At 37.9% G+C, this 22,075-nt stretch overlaps 1 protein-coding gene across 19 annotated transcripts in view; it reads left to right on the top strand.

Annotated features, from left to right (window-relative positions):
* kcnma1a (potassium large conductance calcium-activated channel, subfamily M, alpha member 1a) overlaps positions 1-22,075 on the top strand; it is a 150,730-nt gene that overhangs the window by 72,721 nt on the left and 55,934 nt on the right. For all 19 annotated transcript variants that reach the window (XM_083539256.1, XM_083539254.1, XM_083539250.1 and 16 more), the window contains exons 3-5: positions 4,876-4,937; positions 15,438-15,531; positions 15,625-15,736. In XM_083539256.1, the coding sequence (XP_083395382.1) occupies positions 4,876-4,937; positions 15,438-15,531; positions 15,625-15,736 (268 nt within the window). The remainder of the gene's footprint in view (positions 1-4,875; positions 4,938-15,437; positions 15,532-15,624; positions 15,737-22,075) is intronic.

The following is a 22,075-nucleotide window of genomic DNA, read 5'->3' as shown; positions in this document are numbered from 1 at the left end:
TATATATATATAGTTTCTCAATTGAATAGGTCACATGTGCAAGCTATACAAATTATTTTGTAGACCAGACACTTGTGTAAGCCGGTTTATTGCTTTTTCCCCAAATAATGCCAAGTTCTCTTTAACTTTACATAGCATTGGACTGGAACTGTTAGATTTGTACACTGTGGGTTGCAGGTATAATTTAATCATCAAGCAGTAAATGAGACTATTTGTTTTGTTTAATGTATACTTTTAAATTGGTGGGACGCTGAATATAAATTTCATATAATAAAGCGTGTGTATATTTAGCTCACAGGCATTGTCTCATTTTAAACACTACTTTAAGAACTAATCATTGTTTCTGGCAGAAAAACAAGCTCCTTTTAAAACCAGCGCAATCATTTGAGCTTATCTGTGCTCATCTCTTACTTCTCAGTTGTCCATTAACTTGGGCTCAGGCTATTTTTTCTTTCCATTTTCTCTAGGTGAAAGAGGCACACTGTGCTCCCTAGCATGATCTAAGCACAGCCCCTGAAACAGGCTCATGGACTTTATCTAATTCTTTATCAGATGTGCAGGCTCTTTTTGTCTCTTTTTTTTCCGCAGGCTGTGACTCAGATAAAGAAGCTCATTAAAAATGCAGTGAGGAGTTTCTCATTAGATAATGTGGGATATCAATAAAATAACTAACACTTTCATGTATAATGAATGCTGCTTTCTATGAAAAAGTAAAGCCATACTAAGTCAACAACAGTTGTGCCTGAGGTATGGAAAGAATGCCTGGTTATATGTGGAACACTGCTGAGGGGTGTTTATCCAGAAGAAGGAACTGAAATATTTTCATTGACATTAATTCAGGGAAATGACGGTCATGACAACTGAATTTACTGTAGTTACACTAACACAGTGTATTTCTGTTAATACTGGTGGCCAGCTGCAATTCTTTTTAAGTAACATATCAAAAGATATCCATGTCTTTTTATACTTTCTTTCTGCTTCCCCCATTAGGGGTTGCCACAGCGGATCATCCGCATGTTCGATTTGGCACATTTAAAATGTTCTCTTTCTACTTTCTCTCTTTGCTCATGAAACTCTATTCAGTAGAGGGGATATTTTGCACTGCCTATTTGAAAGAATTCCTAAAAAAATTTTTTTCACATACATGATTAATCAGTGCATGGTTCAAGTGATAGTGATTCCCCATTATTTTGATGTGGCTGCTTAAATCACTTGACCTTATTCTGAGAATCAAACAAAAACCAAAGGTTGAAATATGAGCTTGAAAGTTTCAGTATGTCAACATCGGGCAACAGGCTTGCCACCTCCTGTTGAACAGTCCCCTATCACTCATCAGACATGCTGTCAACTGAGGTGCCTAGTTTCACGTCTTAAATGTTTGAGGCATCCACAGAGCGGGTGGAGAGGCTTTTTTGGCTTAGGCAATCGGAGTAGGAGCTTCTTCCATCTCACCTTTGGACAGACTATCAGGACCCTTTCCACTGGACGAAACTTAAGCTTGACCAGTGAGAGATCTTGCCCGATCACAAGTGTTAGATAAGAAACGAACCAGTATCTCTACCTGCAGCATTCTTTGATACATACAGTACGTTTTCATTTATGGCATTTGGCAGATGCCCTTATCCAGCGTGCCTTACATTTATCTCATTTATATAACTGAGCAGCTATGGGGTTAAGGGCCTCGTTCAGGGGCTCTGAAGTGGCAGATTTGTACAGCTAGAATTTAAACTCACAACTTTTGGATTCAAAGTCTAATGCCTTTACCACTAAGCTACAACCTCCCATAGTATATAGACTATGCCTTATTGTGTTGCTATGTGAATTGTTCATTTATTTTATTAAATTGATCTATACATATGAAAATCATATTTTATTGAGCTGAGACTGGCTAAAAATGTTATGTTTAAACAAGGACTTGTTCTGGTTTTACATGTTTATAATTACAGTTCTCAATAGCTTTGCTGACTCAAACCCTTTAAGATACAGTACTCAAGCTCCCCATCTGTTCGTTAGAATTTTTTCATTTTAGAAAGAAAATGTATTAGTAGTTCTGTATACACTTTTGACCTATAATGTCAGTAAAGCATAGCAATAACTATTTTTCTAACTATAAAGAAGCCTAACACATTTACAGGTTGTTTTCTTTTTCTGATGCTTCAGGTCCTATCTGCTCTTGAACATTGACTACTAATGGTTTTGCAATTTCTCTGCCTGCAGTTTCAGGAAAAAAAGGCATCACAGTGAAGCAGCACCATATTAAAGCAGCACTGATAATGCTTAGCATATTAACGGCCTTCAGTGTAGTTGGTCAGTGTCAGGTTACCGCGAGGTGCAGTAACAGATAAAACATTAGGCAAGCTGATCGCAGGGGGGTGTGTACGTGTGTGTTTGTGCGTGTTGGTGTGCTGTGCCCCATAGCATAGCAGCCATTTGATACTAGTAGTTTCAATTTCATCTGATCAGAGGATAGTGCCCATCTCACATGGAGCAGCTGAAACAAGATTAAATGATTTGACCCTTGAATGGCTGATCTGCTTCGTCTTCACCCCTGTGCTGGGCCACTTTCTCCAGCCACTGGATTAACATATGAAAACACACACACACACACACACACACACACACACACACACACACACACACACACACACACACACACACACACACAAACAAACACACAAACACACCTATACACATAAATATTCTCCTGATGTGTTCCCAAGTGAGCATAGTGTGTGGAGGTGTAAGTACATATGTCTGGCAATGTTAAGTGTTAAGTCAGTATTTAAAAACCCCTGAGGCAGAAGAAAACATGACTGAGTCGATATGACAAACACTTTTGCTTGTTTTGTGTTTTCTTGAACGCCTGATGGTTTCATATTTTTGTGATTCTAGTAAAGAGACTATCATTACTTGTGTTGTAAAATAACTGTATTACTGGAACTTAATTAAGAAGTACTAGCTACAATTAGTAAGTAAGTACTTACTGTGTGCTACACATGAGTGCATGTTTCTTTATATACAGTGAGGAAAATAAGTATTTGAACACCCTGCTATTTAGCAAGTTCTCCCACTTAGAAATCAAGGAGGGGTCTGAAATTGTCATCGTAGGTGCATGTCCACTGTGAGAGACATAATCTAAAAAAAAAAATCCAGAAATCACAATGTATGATTTTTTAACTATTTATTTGTATGATACAGCTGCAAATAAGTATTTGAACACCTGAGAAAGTCAATGTTAATATTTGATACAGTAGCCTTTGTTTGCAATTACAGAGGTCAAACGTTTCCTTTAGTTTTTTTTACCATGTTTGCACACACTGCAGGAGGGATTTTGGCCCACTCCTCCACACAGATCTTCTCTAGATCAGTCAGGTTTCCGGCCTGTCGCTTTGAAACACGGAGTTTGAGCTCCCTCCAAAGATTCTCTATTGGGTTTAGGTCTGGAGACTGGCTAGGCCACGCCAGAACCTTGATATGCTTCTTACAGAGCCACTCCTTAGTTATCCTGGCTGTGTGCTTCGGGTCATTGTCATGTTGGAAGACCCACCCTCGACCCATCTTCAATGCTCTAACTGAGGGAAGGAGGTTGTTCCCCAAAATCTTGCAATACATGGCCCCGGTCATCCTCTCCATAATACAATGCAGTCGCCCTGTCCCATGTGCAGAAAAACACCGCCAAAGCATGATGCTACCACCCCCATGCTTCACAGTAGGGATGGTGTTCTTGGGATGGTACTCATCATTCTTCTTCCTCCAAACACGTTTAGTGGAATTATGACCCAAAAGTTCCATTTTGGTCTCATCTGACCACATGACTTTCTCCCATGACTCCTCTGGATCATCCAAATGGTCATTGGTAAACTTAAGACGTGCCTGGACATGTGCTGGTTTAAGCAGGGGAACCTTCCGTGCCCTGCATGATTTCAAACCATGACGTCTTAGTGTATTACCAACAGTAACCTTGGAAACGGTGGTCCCAGCTCTTTTCAGGTCATTGACCAGCTCCTCCCGTGTAGTTCTGGGCTGATTTCTCACCTTCCTCAGGATCATTGAGACCCCACGAGGTGAGATCTTGCATGGAGCCCCAGTCCGAGGGAGACTGACAGTCATGTTTAGCTTCTTCCATTTTCTAATGATTGCTCCAACAGTGGACCTTTTTTCACCAAGCTGCTTGGCAATTTCCCCGTAGCCCTTTTTCAGCCTTGTGGAGGTGTACAATTTTGTCTCTAGTGTCTTTGGACAGCTCTTTGGTCTTGGCCATGTTAGTAGTTGGATTCTTACTGATTGTATGGGGTGGACAGGTGTCTTTATGCAGCTACCGACCTCAAACAGGTGCATTTAATTTAGGATAATAAATGTAGTGGAGGTGGACATTTTAAAGGCAGACTAACAGGTCTTTGAGGGTCAGAATTCTAGCTGATAGACAGGTGTTCAAATACTTATTTGCAGCTGTATCATACAAATAAATAGTTTAAAAATCATATATTGTGATTTCTGGATTTTTTTTTTTTAGATTATGTCTCTCACAGTGGACATGCACCTACGATGACAATTTCAGACCCCTCCATGATTTCTAAATGGGAGAACTTGCAAAATAGCAGGGTGTTCAAATACTTATTTTCCTCACTGTAAACCCTTTATCCTAGTCAGCATTTTTCACCATTTATGCTCACATTATTTCCAGCAGAGGGGTTAATTAGGATTTGTCAGCAGCTCTCTCCATTAAAAGCTGATAGGATGTGTCTATTTGTGAGCATGTTCTATATTTAATCTTGTTTCCACTAATGAAATGTTGTCAACTCTGTTATAATTTCCAGGCAGATATAAAAGTATTATTGAAATATCTAATAATTTTGATCTCTTTTGTCTCTCCAGGTGGTGTTAGTCTTTGCTCTCAGTATTGGAGCCCTTGGAATATACTTCATAGACTCGTCTGAGTGAGTATTACACTTTTCTAGCTTTCTTGGCATCTCTATGGGATTCCATTGTCTTACAATTGCCAACATTTAATAATTTGTACCCTGTACAACAGATGGCCATTATTAATTAAATTATTTTTTTAAAACCCAATTCTAGTTTATTTTCCCTAAAGAGAAGATCCATGTTCTAGTATTTGTTTGTAGCTAGCTTGCAGATTTCCTTTGGTCAAGCATACCTACTATCTTTCCTGAAAAGGTCTTATGAGTCATGAATGAATATTTTCCAGTGTACTGTAAGAATAATGCTAATAGAGAATTCGCTGACTTATTGTTCCAGCACAGAGCACAGGTGGGCACATTAATCTGTACCAGGATACTATTTTCCCATGTAGGTAATAATACATTTTAATGGTTCCACAATTACCTGCACAGTGTACTATTAAACAATTCCTGATCTTTGTTCTAGTCCTATTGCAAAATAAACCCAGCTTCAGGTAGCGTGATTATTTTGTCAATGAGAAGCCAAGTGAGTCAGTTTCCATGGTTACAACATGCGGAAAATCCCCGGTGCCCTCTCCTCCCATCGTCCATGATCCTTAGAGACAAGTGCACTCTTCCTTTGCCCAGCTGTTGCCCAGGCAACCAGGTAGCACTGCATGCAAATGGAACTCATATTTCTCTATGCTTTGTGCATGCTCATATCCTGCTATGGGGAAGCAGTTACTTGCAAGATTATACCCTTGTACAGGAAGATGTTAAGGGCTCATTTTAACTAGAGATATTATGTCTATGTGCTAGGCAAATGGCTAATCCACTGTCTCCATATGCTGAATTCTGAAATCCTGGTTTAAAACTTCTTAACAAATCATAAATAAAACGTTACATACAGATTTGGGCACTTTGTGTACTTTTGCCCTATATTATGTTTAGCCATGACATTGACCATTTTCTGAAAACATAAAAAAAATCAACCAACAGAAATAGCAATTCACTGAGGTATCAGTAATGCTTATAGTAGTGATTACTTTCACTTATTTATTCCGCGTGTTTCATCTAGTTGAATTTTTGTGTGAATTCACAAGACTTGCTATTTTAAACTAGAAGAAAACAGGACAGTGCTCTTTTTGGTCATTAAAATAATAGAATTTCGCTTCCTATTAATTTGATCACTAAATCTTGCCTTCTTTTTTTTTTACTGGGCAACCAAATAAGCTCTATTATGGATTATAAAATGCATTAAAAAGCCAATATATAGTTTTACCTAAACTGTGGGCAAGTGTTGAAATGATTTTCATTGTGTATAGAGCTTTGTTTTTAATGGGATAGATATAGGTGCTGCCACTGTGCCTGTATGATGTTTATGCCACATTCAGAACCTACCTTTTGCATGTTTTAACAGCATTAGACAAGGCTATGCTTTTCTGGTCTTCAACTCACCAATTTCTCTCACCCTCTGCTTAATGTACCCTCAGTTTCCTGGTCCTGTTCTGAGTTTAGCCCATCTGCTTCACAGTTTGATGTGATTCTTAGATGTTTTCTGATATTTTTTTAAAGCTCAAACGATTGAAGTTGTGGTAATTTGAGTTACCGCAGCTTTTTTGTCAGCTTAAACCAGTCTGGCTATTGTTCTGTGGCTTCTGTCATCAACAAGGTGCTTTCACCAGCAGAACTGCTGTTCGGTGGATGTTTTTTTTTTTTTTTTTACAGTATACTGGGTAAAGGACAGGAGGTAAAGCTGGAGATAGCAGAGCTGCAGATGTTAAGGTTTTTGTTGGAAGTGACGTGAATGGACAGGATTAGAAACAAGTTTATTAGAGGGACAGTGCATGTAGGTCGTTTTGGAGACAAGTTGAAGAAGGTGAGATTGAGATGGTTTGTACATGTGCAGAGGAGGGACATGGGGTATATCGGTAGGAGAATGCTGAGGATGGAGCCACCAGGAAGGAGGAAAAGAGGAAGGCCAAGGAGGCGGTTTATGGATGTGGTGAGGGAAGACATGCAGGTAGTTAGTGTGACAGAGGCAGATGTAGAGGACATGGGGGTATGGAGATGGATGATCCGCTGTGGGGACCCCTAATGGAAGAAGGCGAAAGAAGAAAAAGAAGATGATTCTGGGTAAACTCCAAAGACTGTTTTGCCTTAATGTCTTAGGAGACGAGCAGTTTCTGAAATACTTAAAGCAGCCATTCTGGCACCAACATCCATGGCACAGTCCCTAAGATAAAACTTTTCCTCATTATGGTGTTTGATGCATACATTATCGAAAGCTTTTGATCTTAATGATCATATGCATTGCTCAGCTGCCATATGATTGGATAATTGGATTATATACAGTAGTTGTCTGAAAGTGGAGGTTTACAAGTGTTCCTAATTATGTGGCTGGCGAGTTTAATTTATGAGCACACATAGGATCTTGTATGAAGTATATTACTGCAAGTCCTGAGAAGTTTTCTCAGCGAGGAATGTATTATGGAGGGGCTTCAAGCTACTATAAAATACTCAAATAAAAGATGATGAAATGGCTGCGTGGTATTTTCAATGCTAGTTTCGGTGATGATGGATTACGTTAAGTTGCTGATAAGTAGAATTATAGTAAAACCTACCCTGTAATGTAATTTTTGGTCCTGTCTAACAATCATGTCTGACATCTGACATACCGGGCTGTGATAATTTAATGCCATCGGTGTGTGTGGCTGAATTATATACTTAATAAGTCTGGCCAACAAGGGAGACTAGAAAATATGGTGTTGGTGATGTAATCAAATCAGTCTTTTAATCAGTGGCTGTGAGTTTGGAATATGCTTTGGCTGTTAGAATATAAGTGTGGGGAAAATCAATGTGTTTTAATAGTATCTTAAAAATTGGAGGGGGCAGCAGTTTGTGTGTTGTGTCATGTTCGGCTCTCATTTGTCTAATGCTGGATTCACACTTTTTAATAGCCTTTTGCGATTGTTGCTTGTCAGATTGTAGGATCTCCCTTGTCATATTGTCAGACTGTATGACTTTCGAAAACTAGAACTAAAAGTTTTACGTCATCAATGTGTGACACTTTCAGACCCGGGCTCTCTCGCTAATGGTAGCCAACAGCAAACAAAAATATCTGAAGCGTTAATTTGGTTTATGTCTTGATAATAAAATCCTCTTACAAACCCTCCTTTTTTCTCCATAACTCAATAAGTTTCTCTTCTTGCTGTATTGTCCATCTGGCTTTTTTGACATTTTACCCGAGTTGGTTTGAAGTTTTCATGCTAACTGTGTCATTGGGTTCGGCGATTCCATTGGTTCTTGGTTTTTGAAGTCACACTGTGGGAAAGAGTCTGACAACTTCTGACACTGCCAGAATTTCGTTTTTAAAAAGTGTCAAAAACTTTTCAGTTTAAAAATGGTCGCAATGGCAATTAATCAGCTGTCGGTAAACAAAACAGTAATCAAAGACTACAGATTTTCGACTAGGATTATAGGAATAGTTTAGGATTTTAAAATTTGTCTCGGACGACCAAATCGTGGCCAAAATCACAAGGACACTTGATTGTTCTTAACCCTTTCACCTTGTCAGGCAAACACAGCAGTAGTGAATGATGAGGCCTGTCCTAATTATTAAAACAGACTGAAGCTCTAAAGTTCCTCCTCACAGTCCAGCACCATGACAGCTAAACCTTCTTCCCCTCCTGTTTTCACCACCGAGATGTGGGTAAACAACACACACCTTCTCACTCTATGTGCCATCTGTGCCTGCACTGATTAACTGACCTCTGCTGCTGGCATGAGTTATACTCTAAGCTAGAAAAATATCTTTTTTTTTTTTTTTTTTTACATCATCTTTTATGGCACTAACAACAACCCAGGTACTCTTCTTATTTCTGTAAAAACAATTTGTATATACAGAATGTATCCAAAATAAAAAAGAAACACAGCATATGCCAAATTGCCATTGGTGTTCAAATACATAAAGTAATGGTCCATTAAAAAGGGCATCTATAAACATGAGATGATATTTTGAGTGATTTTCACAAAATGCTGCCTAAGGTAACTGAATGTGATGTAGGATAAAATGCTGCACTGGCTGCAGCAAGGAGGGTAAAGAAAGATGAGTCTTTATTCCCGCTTCAGTAGCCATGCTGACCTCACAGGGAAATTTACACACCTCAGTGGATACACAGCCCTCTCTGGTGGCCAAATAGCATCCTTTCAGATAGAGGAATAGGCACAATAATAATCGTGTGGATTAACAAGCATACATATTTTCTTTTCTACCTTAAATTTGGTGTAAAGGTTTTAATTGCCAAAATTGTTTTCTGCATGATAGACCAAAGTTTAGTAATTATGTTTATCTTAATGCTCACAATCGTGTATTCATGAATTCCAATTTTCGATCAATAAAATACATTTACAGTACAGCTGATTTACATTTATTGATGACATCAAATCCCTATAAAAGGCCCAGCACAGAAAGCATACAAATTACAAAAAAAAAGCTGAATAGAGAAAGAGCTAAAGGAGAGGTGTTAAATCTTCCAGTACTGCAGCTCAGCCACTGCAGTGCATCAGCTTTTTGTAGATGCACCGTAACTCGTCATTATATGTCAATATTTTCTTAGAGCTAATTGAATGGCTAGTCTTATTTGTCTGCATTTATTGGTTCTTTTTATGGATTGGGTTCTTTCAAGTCCTTACTAAGTCACAAGACATTCATATATTTGTAAGATAACTAAGCAATCTAAACAGCATATTTTGTATATAAAATTTCATTGTTTGATCTGAAGCCTAATAACTGAGGTTCACATTAGCGAAACTCAGGATCTCAGGAGGACATAAACAGTAGTTTAGTGAATACGCTGTCCTTTGTATAAAGGCTATCATGAACAATGTGTGCACATATTAATAAATGAGGCATAATCTTTAAATATAAATACACAAAACATGATTTACAATTTACAACTACAATTTGTCAATTCGCATAATTTCTTCAAAAATATTTTTGATGCACACACAGTTTAAAAAATTTGCCTTAGATTTCTAAGTAAGTCTATTACACAATACCATTGCATAGCCCAGACTCTTGAAAAATTACAGTACATGCATTTACTCTTATTATACTATTGCAGATTGCAGATTACCACACTGGTATACATAGAATTGTTAACATCTAAAGCAGATATTAATAGGGTAAAGTGATATAAAGTGGTCTCATATGGTCGATTTTGTGAGAAAATATTTTGTTTCGTTTTTCATAATGGTACTTTCCCCCTTGGACATGGGTCTGTTATTGCTCAGTCTGCACAATGAAGGCAGATACACTGTATGTAGGCCAACAGAAGCAAGGCTCTCCTTCAAGGAATGCCTTTATTTGTGTCCCACTTGTGCTGTATTTTTAAATGTGAGCATGGCTGCTCTTTAAAAGACTCATGCTGCTGCTGCAATGCAGGGATGAATAATACACATAGTTTAACTCTACTGTAGGTTCCCTGTGCTTTTAAATCTCCCCCACACTGAAGCTTGATATTTAAGCTTAAACTCACTGGAGAGATTAGAATGAGAAAATGGTTTGACTGAAGGAATATGGTTAGGTAGAGATGTTCTTCAAGGTTATGAAATATGCACTGATCGTTACATGATCTTGTCTGTACATGATCATCTGCTGTAATGAGCCCCAGGATTTGGTAGAGAAGTCTGGAAGTCATGTTCTTTAATATATTCAGTGGAAGAAAAAAGAGGCAGCAGTGCTGACTCAGAAAAACTCTGCAGCACCAGGCTCTTATCAGTGAAGCAGAACTGTGGAACATAGAAGTTCGGCAAAGCAGACACTAATAGCTTGGCACCATGCAAGCCTCAATCAAAAAAAAGATAAGACTTGTAATCAATTTACATGGAAGTGGAGATCTATATGTAAGAAATTTCTGCAACTCAATGGGTTTGTGTATGTGAGGATGGAGTGCAACACAATATTATTTGTATCTACATCTGTATTCAGATTTGAATTAAAAGTGGGCATGACAGATTTTTTTTTTTTCCTAAATTAAATGTGAATTCTACCACTATTCTTTACGTCTTTTAAATAATATTGTTCCCAAAAGCATATTTATTGTTGTAAAGGTTTGTAAAATTCCAGAAAAAGCCAAACAACTTTTTTTTTCCCAACATGCCAGAATGTACCCTGATTTTGGGATTTTGTACTAGTCAAACTGGGGTCCTAAAATAGAGGTATTTGTAGTGTTTGTGTGATTTTTCAGTGGCAAAGTTTGAACTGTTGTCGCTTTTTCTAAAACTGAATATACCGGTGCATCTCAATAAATTAGAATATTATTAAAAGGTTAATTTTTCTTTTAGTAATTCAATACAAAAGGTCTAACTTGTATATTATATAGATACACCACACACAGACTGATATATTTCAAGTGTTTATTTCTTTTAATTTTGATGATTATGGCTTACAGCTTATGAAAACCCATCTCGGAAAATAACAATATTGTGAAAAAATTAAATATTGGAGAATCGTGGTGTCACACTTTAATCAGCTAATTAAATCCAAACACCTGTAAAGGTTTCCTAAACCTTAAAATAGACACATGGAGGGTAAGACACAAAAGGCCATCGCTAAAGAAGCCAAGTTGAATGTAAGGAAAACATTTGGTAGAAAAAGGTGAAACGAAGCCCATTCACAAACAGTGGACAGGCACAGAATCCAAGTTGTTTTATGTCAGTGGATGTTTTGGGGAGTCATGTCATCTGCTGGTAGTGGTCCACGGTGTTTTATTAAGTCCAAGGTCAGCTCAGCTGTTTACCAGGAAGTTTTAGAGCACTTCATGCTTCCCTCTGCTAACCAGCTTTATGGAGATGCTGGTTTAATTTTCCAGCAGGATTTGGCACCTGCCCACACTGCCAAAAGCACCAAAAGTTGGTTAAATGACCATGGTGTTGGTGTGCTTGACTGGCAAGCAAACTCCCCAGACCTGAACCCTATAGAGAATCTATGGGGTATTGTCAAGAGGAAAAATAGAAACAAGAGCCCAAAAAATGCAAATGAGCTGAGGGCCACTGTCAATGAAACCTGGGCTTCCATACCACCTCAGCGGTGCCACAGACTGATCACCTCCATGCCACGCCGAATTTAGGCAGTAATTAAAGCAAAAGGAGCCCCTACGAAGTATTGAATACATATACAGAAGGTATATATATATATATATATATATATATATATATATATATATATATATATATATATATATATATATATATATATATATATACTTTCCAGTAGGCCAACAATTCACAAAAAAAATTTTAGTTTTTATTGGTTTTATGAAGTTTTCTAATTCTTTTAGATAGTGAATTGGTGGGTTTTTGTTAAATTTGAACAAAAATAATAAAAAAATACATAAATAAATAAACACTTAAAATCATCTCTGTGTGTATCAGTCTGTGTGTGATTAATCTATCTAATATATACACGTTTCACTTTTTGTATTAAAAAATAAATAAACTTTAATGATATTTAATGATATTCCAATTTATTAATATGCACATGTATTACTGCACATTAGTATTTTAATCTATAAGTTTTGCATGGACATTTGTGTGTGCGTGTGTGTGTGTGTGCGTGCTTGTGTGTGTGTTCTTTGAGGATTCAAAGAACACACGTACATGATAGACATCGTGAGCCCTGGGCTGTCATGTTGTATGGTAGCTGCATTAGTACAATAAGCTGCTGTTTGTACTTCTTCATCCTTTCCTCTTAAGGATCAATGCTTTGTGTGTTTTCTCCTTTAAGTGAACCACATGCAGAGTGTGCTTCAGGGAGAATTAAAGCACAGAGACTATTTTTAGGGTCCCAACTGAGCTTGTATATGTCTGGTACCCTTGCAGTTGCTACATCATTCCTATTTTAAAAATGGTGTTTTGACCTAAATCAATCACGGATGTATTAAGTCAGTCCTATTGGCTTTAGGAACGACTCGTTCTTTTTTCTAGTATGAAGGCTTGTTCGGGCCTCAGGTCACCTTTCCTTGATGCCCTTTTCTTCCCAGTGCCATTATCTATTTATTTTTACCTGCTGCCTTCTTTGATTGGTTCAAAATGACAGTAATAGTGTTAAATTGTTGTACACATTCACTATTTCTTTGATATTTAAAATGTTATGTAGAGTTGAGAAAGATTTTGGAACAGGGCACAAAGTTCCCTCACACACAGGGTCACACTTTTGGCTACAGCCATAAAAGCCCAAGGCCATCAAGTGTAAGGTCAAGCATTACTGTAGCATCTGCGTAAGGTTTAGGCCAGTCACTGCGCAGTCCCCCTTGCATCTCCGCTTGACCTGAAATCAGCCGTGTTCTATATAAAGCCCGTAGAAGACAAACTGTCCAGGTTCTTGTGCTGGGACAACACTGAAGGAGGCAGCTTACGTAAGCACCTGGCCTGTTCTGCCTGGACATCATGTGACAGGGTGTAGTGACATTGCGTCTGTGAATGAGGATCGTTGTGTTTCAACACATACACAGATATGTCTTTTCATTCACAGATCATTGTATTATCTCTGTCTCCATGACATATTTGCATAAACAGTTATCAGAACACTCTATCACTGTGAAAGCTTTAGAATCAGCTGTCAGGGAAGCACACTTTCTCAATGGTCTATGAAATACACAAACTACTGTATGTAGTTATAGTAGAGATAAACTCGGTAAAATATTAAAATTAAAAAATACCGTTTCCTTTAAACTTTCACTTGAGTAAAAGTACAAAAGAATTTTCATGCAAATACTTTGATTTATTATGGATATAATCTTCCTATCATAATTTTTCTCACAAGACTCTTGCTTTACTCAGTTTATGTGAAAAGACTCTAATGTTACTTTTAGCACACCAATCTATTAATAGAATGATATTAATGAGTCAGACACTGATTGATTTCTATTTAAATTATCATGAGCCCAAAACCTTCTTTTGAACTAGTTAAAAAGAATCAGCAAATACAGCCACGGGTGTTGTGGAAAGTTAGAGTCAGGAGTTTCTTTCATTATTTATTACTTTCAAAATGTTCTGCTTGCTTTTAAACTGATGCCGTTCTGTATGTTGGTGATAAGTAGATACCACCAAGTGCCAATTAAAACTAGTTCAAAACAAAGCGTGTACTCTACCCTGATTAGTGGCCTGCTGCATGCTTGCCCAGTTATCTGCACATAAAAACAGAAAGACTGATTTTACAAATAAAGTATAAAGTAAATGGTAGGATAGTTGATTTTGAAATGTAGTGAAGTTGAAGTCTCCCCAAATGGAAATACTTTAGTAAAGCACAAATATGCGAAAAGCTACTTAAGTACAGTAATGAATTACATTTACTTCGTTACTGTCCACAACTGCACTTTGTATACAATAGTGTCCCTATAGTCACCCTATAGCTCTGAGCTTTCTTCTGCAAGGATTCTCCTTATGACCAAGGATCCATATGTTGATCAAGGCTGAAGATCAGCATGTTATGTTATTACGAAATGGGAGCAGAATTGTGCTATAAGGCATGTACTGTACAGCTCATACCAAATGGTTCACTGCCTGCAGGAGGGTAACATATAAAAGCATCTGCCACTGTGTGTTAAAACTGCCAATGTAATATGTGTAATGGTTACTTGGTAAATAATTACAAATGTTAAAATGCACAGAAAAAGATTGGTAGCATATGGTAATAAACGACAAAGTTAGTTAATGCATCAACTAAGTAAAGTGGTACCCAACATAGTCTACTCTTGTAGGCCATCCAGTATTGAGTTTAAATGTGTTCTGCATTCTGAGGTACTTTTCTGCTTGCCATATTTGTACAGAGTGGTTATCTGAGTTACTGTAGCCTTTCTGTCAGCTTAAACTATTCTGGTCATTTGCTGTTGACATTTTTCTTAACCATATTGTCTGCACTCTTTGGATTTTTTTTTCACTTATTGCACTATTCTGAGTAAACTCTAGAGAAATATGCATGTGAACATTTTCGAGAGGTCAGCTTGTCAAAATATCATGCCACAGTCAGAATTTCAAAAAACACATTTCACCAATTCTAGTGATTAATGTGAACAGTACCGGAATTGATTAAGTAAGTGTACAGGCGTATTAAAAAGTGCATGTCAGCCACAGAAAAAAAGACTTTTATAGCTAAATGCTAATCCTTTAAAGAAAAAAATATATACATAAATAGCTTTGCTCATTTAACCATGACATATGTGCCTGTACTGTTTACATTTGAGCATTTTTTTTTATTAATTTCAAGACTCAGTAGTTGTGCACATTGAAGCAATTTTCTCACCAAATTCAAGATCAATATATTTGATTTCTTTATTTTTATTACATTTGCAAAAAATTTTAAGTGTATTAATTTGTCATTACAGTTTAAAATTAATGGGCAACAAAGTGCATTTATGGCATTTTACATTTATAACACAAATAAACAGGCAAAAACTGAATATGTTCCAAACCCTGTATTTAAAATATTTTTTTCCATTGTAATCTAATTTGGTATATTTGGTATTCTCTCCATAGCCCTATAGAATCCTGTCAGAATTTCTATAAAGACTTCACGTTACAGATCGACATGGCCTTCAATGTATTCTTCTTACTCTACTTTGGTCTGCGTGTAAGTATATCTAGACATCAAAATCATATTTGGAATCTAGTCATATGTATTTGTATAATGTCTCACTCCAATCTCTGTCTTTTCTTCCCCCAGTTTATTGCAGCAAATGATAAGCTGTGGTTCTGGCTGGAGGTGAACTCTGTGGTGGATTTCTTTACTGTGCCACCAGTGTTTGTGTCTGTGTATCTTAACAGGAGCTGGCTGGGTAAGTGTCTAGTCATTCCCCTTTCCCCTCCTCTCCCTCTTCTTTATTTCTTAGCATTAAAGGCAACAGTCAGTGCTCATCCAGAGTGACAGAGCATCTGCTACTGTTGCACAGACAAAAAGACAAGACTGGAAGAAGACAAGACGGAGTGATGATAGAATTGAGGAGGTCAAAGCAAATGTTTGGGCACCTAATTAAAGTGAAGCCTGGATACCTGAATACCAAAGTTGTCATATTCTGTATCCTGAATGGCTGAGAATAGCTCAGAAATGCCAACTAATGGACAGTCAAGCGAGTTTGCCAATGACAGCACAAACACACAGGTTGAAGAGAGACACACAGAAAAGAGAAGGGGATACTGGACAGGGTTTAACTGCTGTGGGTCAGCTCTATGTCTATGGGAATGTACTAAGATGCATTCCTTTGTTTGAATGGATCAGTCAGAATGGCTCCTGATTTGCTGGAGTGATCTGTAGGTCAGGCCAAAGTGCACCGTCACTAAACTGGAGAAAAATCACCCGTGTTTGTGCACAGCCGTGAGTAACTGTCTTTTGGTCGAGGGAGGAAGAAGAGCACTGCAGTGTCCACAATAAATAAAAAGCACCTCCACTTCTATAAATGCAGCCACATTACATTCATTCAAAGTCTCATCAAATAACTAAAATAACACTCTATATTGATGAACTAACAAGATTATAACTAACTCTAAAGCTAATTCATCAAACTATCAATATGCTCTTTTATCATATCACTTTGCTATGAGAAAGATGACAAGCTTAAGTATGAGGCAATAATTTGACATGTTACTCTTTTCCCTAAAGACAAAATATTACACTAGATAAAGCCCTCTGATACCCAGCTGTTAGATCTGAGAGTTGAAGCCAGGAAAATGATGAAATAAACTGAAATATCCAATGCAGTATTCTCATGGAACAAACCAAACTTTAATCAGCAAAGAACATTTGCTGCTAATTAAAACATAAAAATCAGAGTCCAACTAAGTGATAAATTCCTCTCATTTGCAGTAGTTTAGGTAGATAAAGCTTTGGGTATTTGTTCTTCTGTATTAAATAATGCTTATACAACAGTTAGTTCCAGTTCACAAATTTAATTATGCAAGAATTGTACCAAAAATGCTAAACTTTAGAAAAACAACACTGGTACACTTCACTGTTTGGAACAGTTTGGATTTGGATTTGTTAATGCTCACTACATATACAGTAATTTCATCTCTAGCAAAAATGTGTGTTACATCAAAACAGTTAATAGACTTACTATGATCTGGCAGGTATTCAGTGTGTCGCATGGTAACGTGATGCTCTGTCTTGCTGTTTGGGAACTATTCTCATGTGACAGAGCAAAAATAAAATTTTTAGCATTTATTTTCTGAAATGTCAGTTTTAACAGCTATAAATGAAGTAGATGGATCATTGGCATTGGTTCTTGGATTAAAAGGTCATGAGTTCAAACCCTAGCACCACAAAGCTACCACTGCTGTGTCCTGGAGCAAGGCCCTTAAGCCTCAATTGCACAGTTGTAAGTTGCACTGGATAGGGGAATCTGCCAAATGCCGCAAAATGTGGAAAGAAAGAGTAACGTGAAGTGTGCCGCACGGCTGTGTAGATATTTGTCCAAATAATTATTTTCTACCCTTTCTTTCTCACTTGATGCATCTTATCATTTTTGATATCAGACAGGAGTTCAACCTCTTAAATGTATATGAAAGAAAGCAGATTACTAAATATAACAATTAGGTGTTTTATTTTTGAATGCATTTATGCGTGTTTATGATTTTATTCAGACTGGTGTTTTCTAAGCCTTCTATGTGCTTGAAGGTTACTTGCTGTGCAACACTGTCACCTGGTGGTTCGATGTAGTGCTGTTAATCCCTTCTTTTTTGTGGTTCTTCTCTGCATTGTTGCTAGGGGGTTAGCATAAAAATTCCTAATTTTAGCCAGACCCAAAGCTCATCCATCAAAATAACATGACTAACAGAACAACAATCAAATTCTGTTATAAGCCCTCAGCACCCAAAGACGACTGCTTTTACAGGGCAAAATCACTGGCAGTGTGTTATATAGCCCATGCTCTGCTTCTGGTGCATTCTGGGAATGGTTGTCCTTCTGGGAGTAATGCAAGCAGCACACATGACATTACCAGTAAATACCACTCTGATTGACAAATGGAAGCAGAATCATGTGGGGGTGGTGCATGTTCTCAGTGTGTGAGCATCCAGATGCAACCGACACACATGCAGTTTGTGCCTAGATTCTCAGTAAATGTTGTTTTAGCATGTGTTTCCTAAGACTGACTGAGCAGACTCCATTGGCCTTGTGCCCTTTTCTCTGATCCTGTTCTCACTGGCAAAAGTACACACATCCTTCATTTAAGTAGAAGTACAAATACTAATGTTTTAAAATACTCGAATAAAAAAGTACTGACTATACTTTTTTACTCAGGTTAAAGTAAAGAAGTTTGGGCTCTGACATGTACTTAAGTAACCTTTACTACTACCTGTTTTAGTGCCATGCTGGTAACTGGACCTCACATCATATTGATATTAGGGCTGTCAATCGATTTAAATATTTATTCGCTGCTTAATCGCACATTCATTTCACATCTGTTTTAAATGCACCATAAATGAATATTTAATGTTTTTAATACTCTAATCAACATCGGCATTTATGCAAATGTATGATTATTATTAGTGAAACCAAACTAAAAATAGAGCATGAAGACAAAATATTCTTGTAAATGTAATTATGGTGTTTTTAATTACGTAAATCATCAGGACATCAAACTGAACTTTTGCTATGTTTCCACACGGGGGGTTAACGAGGTGATACCGGAGAGACTGTACCTCTTATAACTTCCATACGGTTTACTTAGAATGAAAGAGAATATTTAATGGTTTATTTAAAAGTAGACATTTCAAGCTTTTTATTCATATATTTATGTCTGTATTATGTCTGTGAGGTAAGTTTTTACTGAGATTCAGGTTGTTATTATGAGTGTATACGATTAAAAGTAGACTCTTTACAGTTTCGAATGATGTATTGCTCTTATCTGTACGATTCAAAAGAATTTAAGTTTGTTATGGAATTAAAAAAAAAAATGGCACAAAACATGCCGGCGCGTTTGTCAACCCCAGGTTTTGTCTTCCCTCAATAACAAAAACCTTCAATTAAAAGTTCATGACTCCACCATAAGAAAGAGACAGGGCAAAAATGGTCTGCATGGCAGAGTTCCAAGATGAAAACTGCTGCTGAGCAAAAAGAAGATAAAGGCTCGTCTCAGTTTTGCCAGAAAACATCTTAATGATCCCCAAAACTTTTGGTAAAATACTAAATACTAATACTAAAAGTAACACCGTATTTCAGAAAAAGAACATCATACCCACAGTAAAATATGGTGGTGGTAGTGTAATGGTCTGGGGCTGTTTTGCTGCTTCAGGACATGGAAGATTTGCTGTGATAAAAGGAACCTTTAATTTTGCTGTTTACCAAAAAATCCTGAAAGAGAATGTCCGGATATCTTTTCGTGACCTCTAGCTGAAGCGAACATGGGTTCTGCAGCAGGACATTGATTCAAAACACACCAGAAAGTCCACCTTTGAATTGCTGCAGACTCACTGCAAGTTATCGCAAATGTTGCAGTTGTTGCTGCTAAGGGCGGCCCAACCAGTTATTAAGTTTAGGGGCAAACACTTTTTCACACAGGGCCAAGTAGTTTTGGATTTTGTTTTCCCTCAATAATAAAAACCTTCATTTAAAAACTGCATGTTGTGTTCACTTGTGTTATCTTTTACTAATATTTAAATTGGTTTAATGATCTGAAACATTAAATTGTGACAAACATGCAAAAAACAATAAGAAATCCCTGTCCTCACTGGCTTCTTCTCTCAAAGTGTAATCAATGCCCAGAAATATAAAACTAGCAAAATGAAAATATCATCTCATCAGTAAATGTGCTTTATTTAAAAATATGAAATAATGTTATGTCTATACGTTTGTATAGAATGTGAATTTTAAATGTAAGGTGTAGTTACTGAATCACACATTGAACTGCCTTGAATTAACCATTTATTTTTGTAATTTAGTTAGTAAAACAACAATTTAAATAAATTAATAAACAGCTTTCTTTGTACTGTATATGTTATCCCATTTGGATATATTAGCGAGTTTAGCTAATAGCCAGAAACATTTCAACATCAGAAAATGTAATTTGCTGCAAACATTACTGTATGCTTTAAAGCTCTAACTGAGTGACATGATGTACCTGTAGATTTAGGTCAATTATTGTCACTTTGCATCCAGGGGTGTAACAGTACAAGGCTTTTGGTTCGGTACCCATATGTACCCAATGCAATCCTTTTTATATTCTGATCATTGTCGGATCATCTGAGTTCCCTCAGGAATGTATTAAGTGGCGGACCGCAAGTTTATTTTCGCCTCTTCGACTTTAAGCACGCGTTTTTATTATTATTATTAAACATGAAAACTTACAAAACACTGCCAGAGGTATAACAAAGAAATTAGAGTTAGCACAGTGTCACTGTGGCTACTCACTCCGTACCACAAAAAAAGATTTGTTTTCTCCATGCATGAAAATGCTAAAGAATCCATAGAACTAGCGTTAGTTGCTAACCAGGAAGTGGCTAGTGGCTAACGCTAGTGCTATGGATTATTTATCTTTAAATTTACAATTTTAAGAATGTCTCTTAAAAGGAGAAATTCTTGACAATTCCACACATCAAGGGAGTGAATAAATGAAGGATGGAAGGTATGAAGACATTTTAAAAAGTATGCTGAAATAAGTAAAACAGTTAAGTAGATCATACCTTTAGAAAATTAAATATTAAATGTAAAACACACACATCAGTATTATGGGGTTCAACAAATGTAAACTGTTTAATAAAATTTTTCCATTTATAAAATTTTATTTAATCAATTGAATTTGTGCCAATTTAATTTCGCGCAAACCAGGAACCTACAAAATGGGAGCGCGATGACAGCGACATCAGCTTCTGAAAAGGCAGCCCATTGACGCAGCTTTTGTTCCCTCAGGGAACTAGGGTACATACGTAATTTCGAGCTGCATCGAAAACGCTTTGGGAACAAGTGTCCAATCACGCCATACTGACCAGTCCCTGCCTAGTGTGTCTGAGCACAACCGTCATGCAGGACAGAGGAGCCAGAAGTGGATCTGATGTGGAGGTCGGAAAAACCTGAGAATGGTCAGCGAGGTGGACCAGCCCGCAACGTTACAAATGTCCTGGAGTGAACTCCAGCGGACCAGGCCGCCATACCCTGGGTGAAATGAACCTTAACTCCGAAAAGAGTGGGAAGAACAGAGGACTAGGAGAAATAGGGCACTCTGATTGTCAGGGCCACTGCACCACTGCCCGCCTGGTCGAGGAGAGGACTAACCTTAGGTTGGCCGACCCCTTTAATTTTGGGCTTCACGCTGCCTGGACGTTGAGCGAGAGAGCGGCAAGAAAAATACAGCTAATACGCCGCCGACTGCGTTTTTTACTCCTGAAACCTGTCGACTACCGCCCCTACCGCGTCGCCAAACAGGCCAGAATTAGCTTTCGGCCATTTAGCAGAAAAACCCTGTCCCTGTCATAAATTTCTGACAGGGTGAACAACAGATGCTTTTCTGTGGCTACTAAGGCTGACATGGAGCGCCATTGCCCGGGCCGCATATGGGGTCTCCCAGGACTTAGACACCTCGGTGTGTGGGTCAGGAAAAAATGGTAGGCCAAAAGCTGTGCCGCGGGACGCAGGAAACACTCATCCAGCTTGCTGGGAACGCGTTGCTTCCGCTTCTCGTTGGGCCAAGCTATCTATAGCTTAGCGACGGCCCGCATCACTACCTCCAGGAGCTCCTCAAACAGCACAGGCTGTGAGGAGTCCATGGGCTCGCTAGCATCCGAAAATTCTTCCTACTCAGAGAAAGGGAACTGAAAGGGAACCCCAAGTCCGGGCCTGTCTGAAGCATTTGGATGATCCAGAAGAGGATGTCATATGGTCAGATAAAAAACTTGTTTGGAGGAGAAAGAATGCTGAGTTGCATCCAAAGAACACCATACCTACTGTGAAGCATGGTGGTGGAAACATCATGCTTTGGGGCTGTCTTTCTGCAAAGGGACCAGGACGACTGATCCGTGTAAAGGAAAAAATTAATGGGGCCATGTATCATGAGATTTTCAGTGAAAACCTCCTTCCATCAGCAAGGGCATTGAAGATAAAACGTGGCTGGGTCTTTCAGCATGACAATGATCCCAAACACACCGCCCGGGCAACGAAGGAGTGGCTTCGTAAGAAGCATTTCAAG

This window comes from Silurus aristotelis (genome assembly GCF_946808225.1).
Source record: "Silurus aristotelis genome assembly, chromosome: 4".
Classification (NCBI taxonomy): Eukaryota; Metazoa; Chordata; class Actinopteri; order Siluriformes; family Siluridae; genus Silurus; species Silurus aristotelis.
This window is presented reverse-complemented; position numbering and strand designations above follow the sequence as displayed.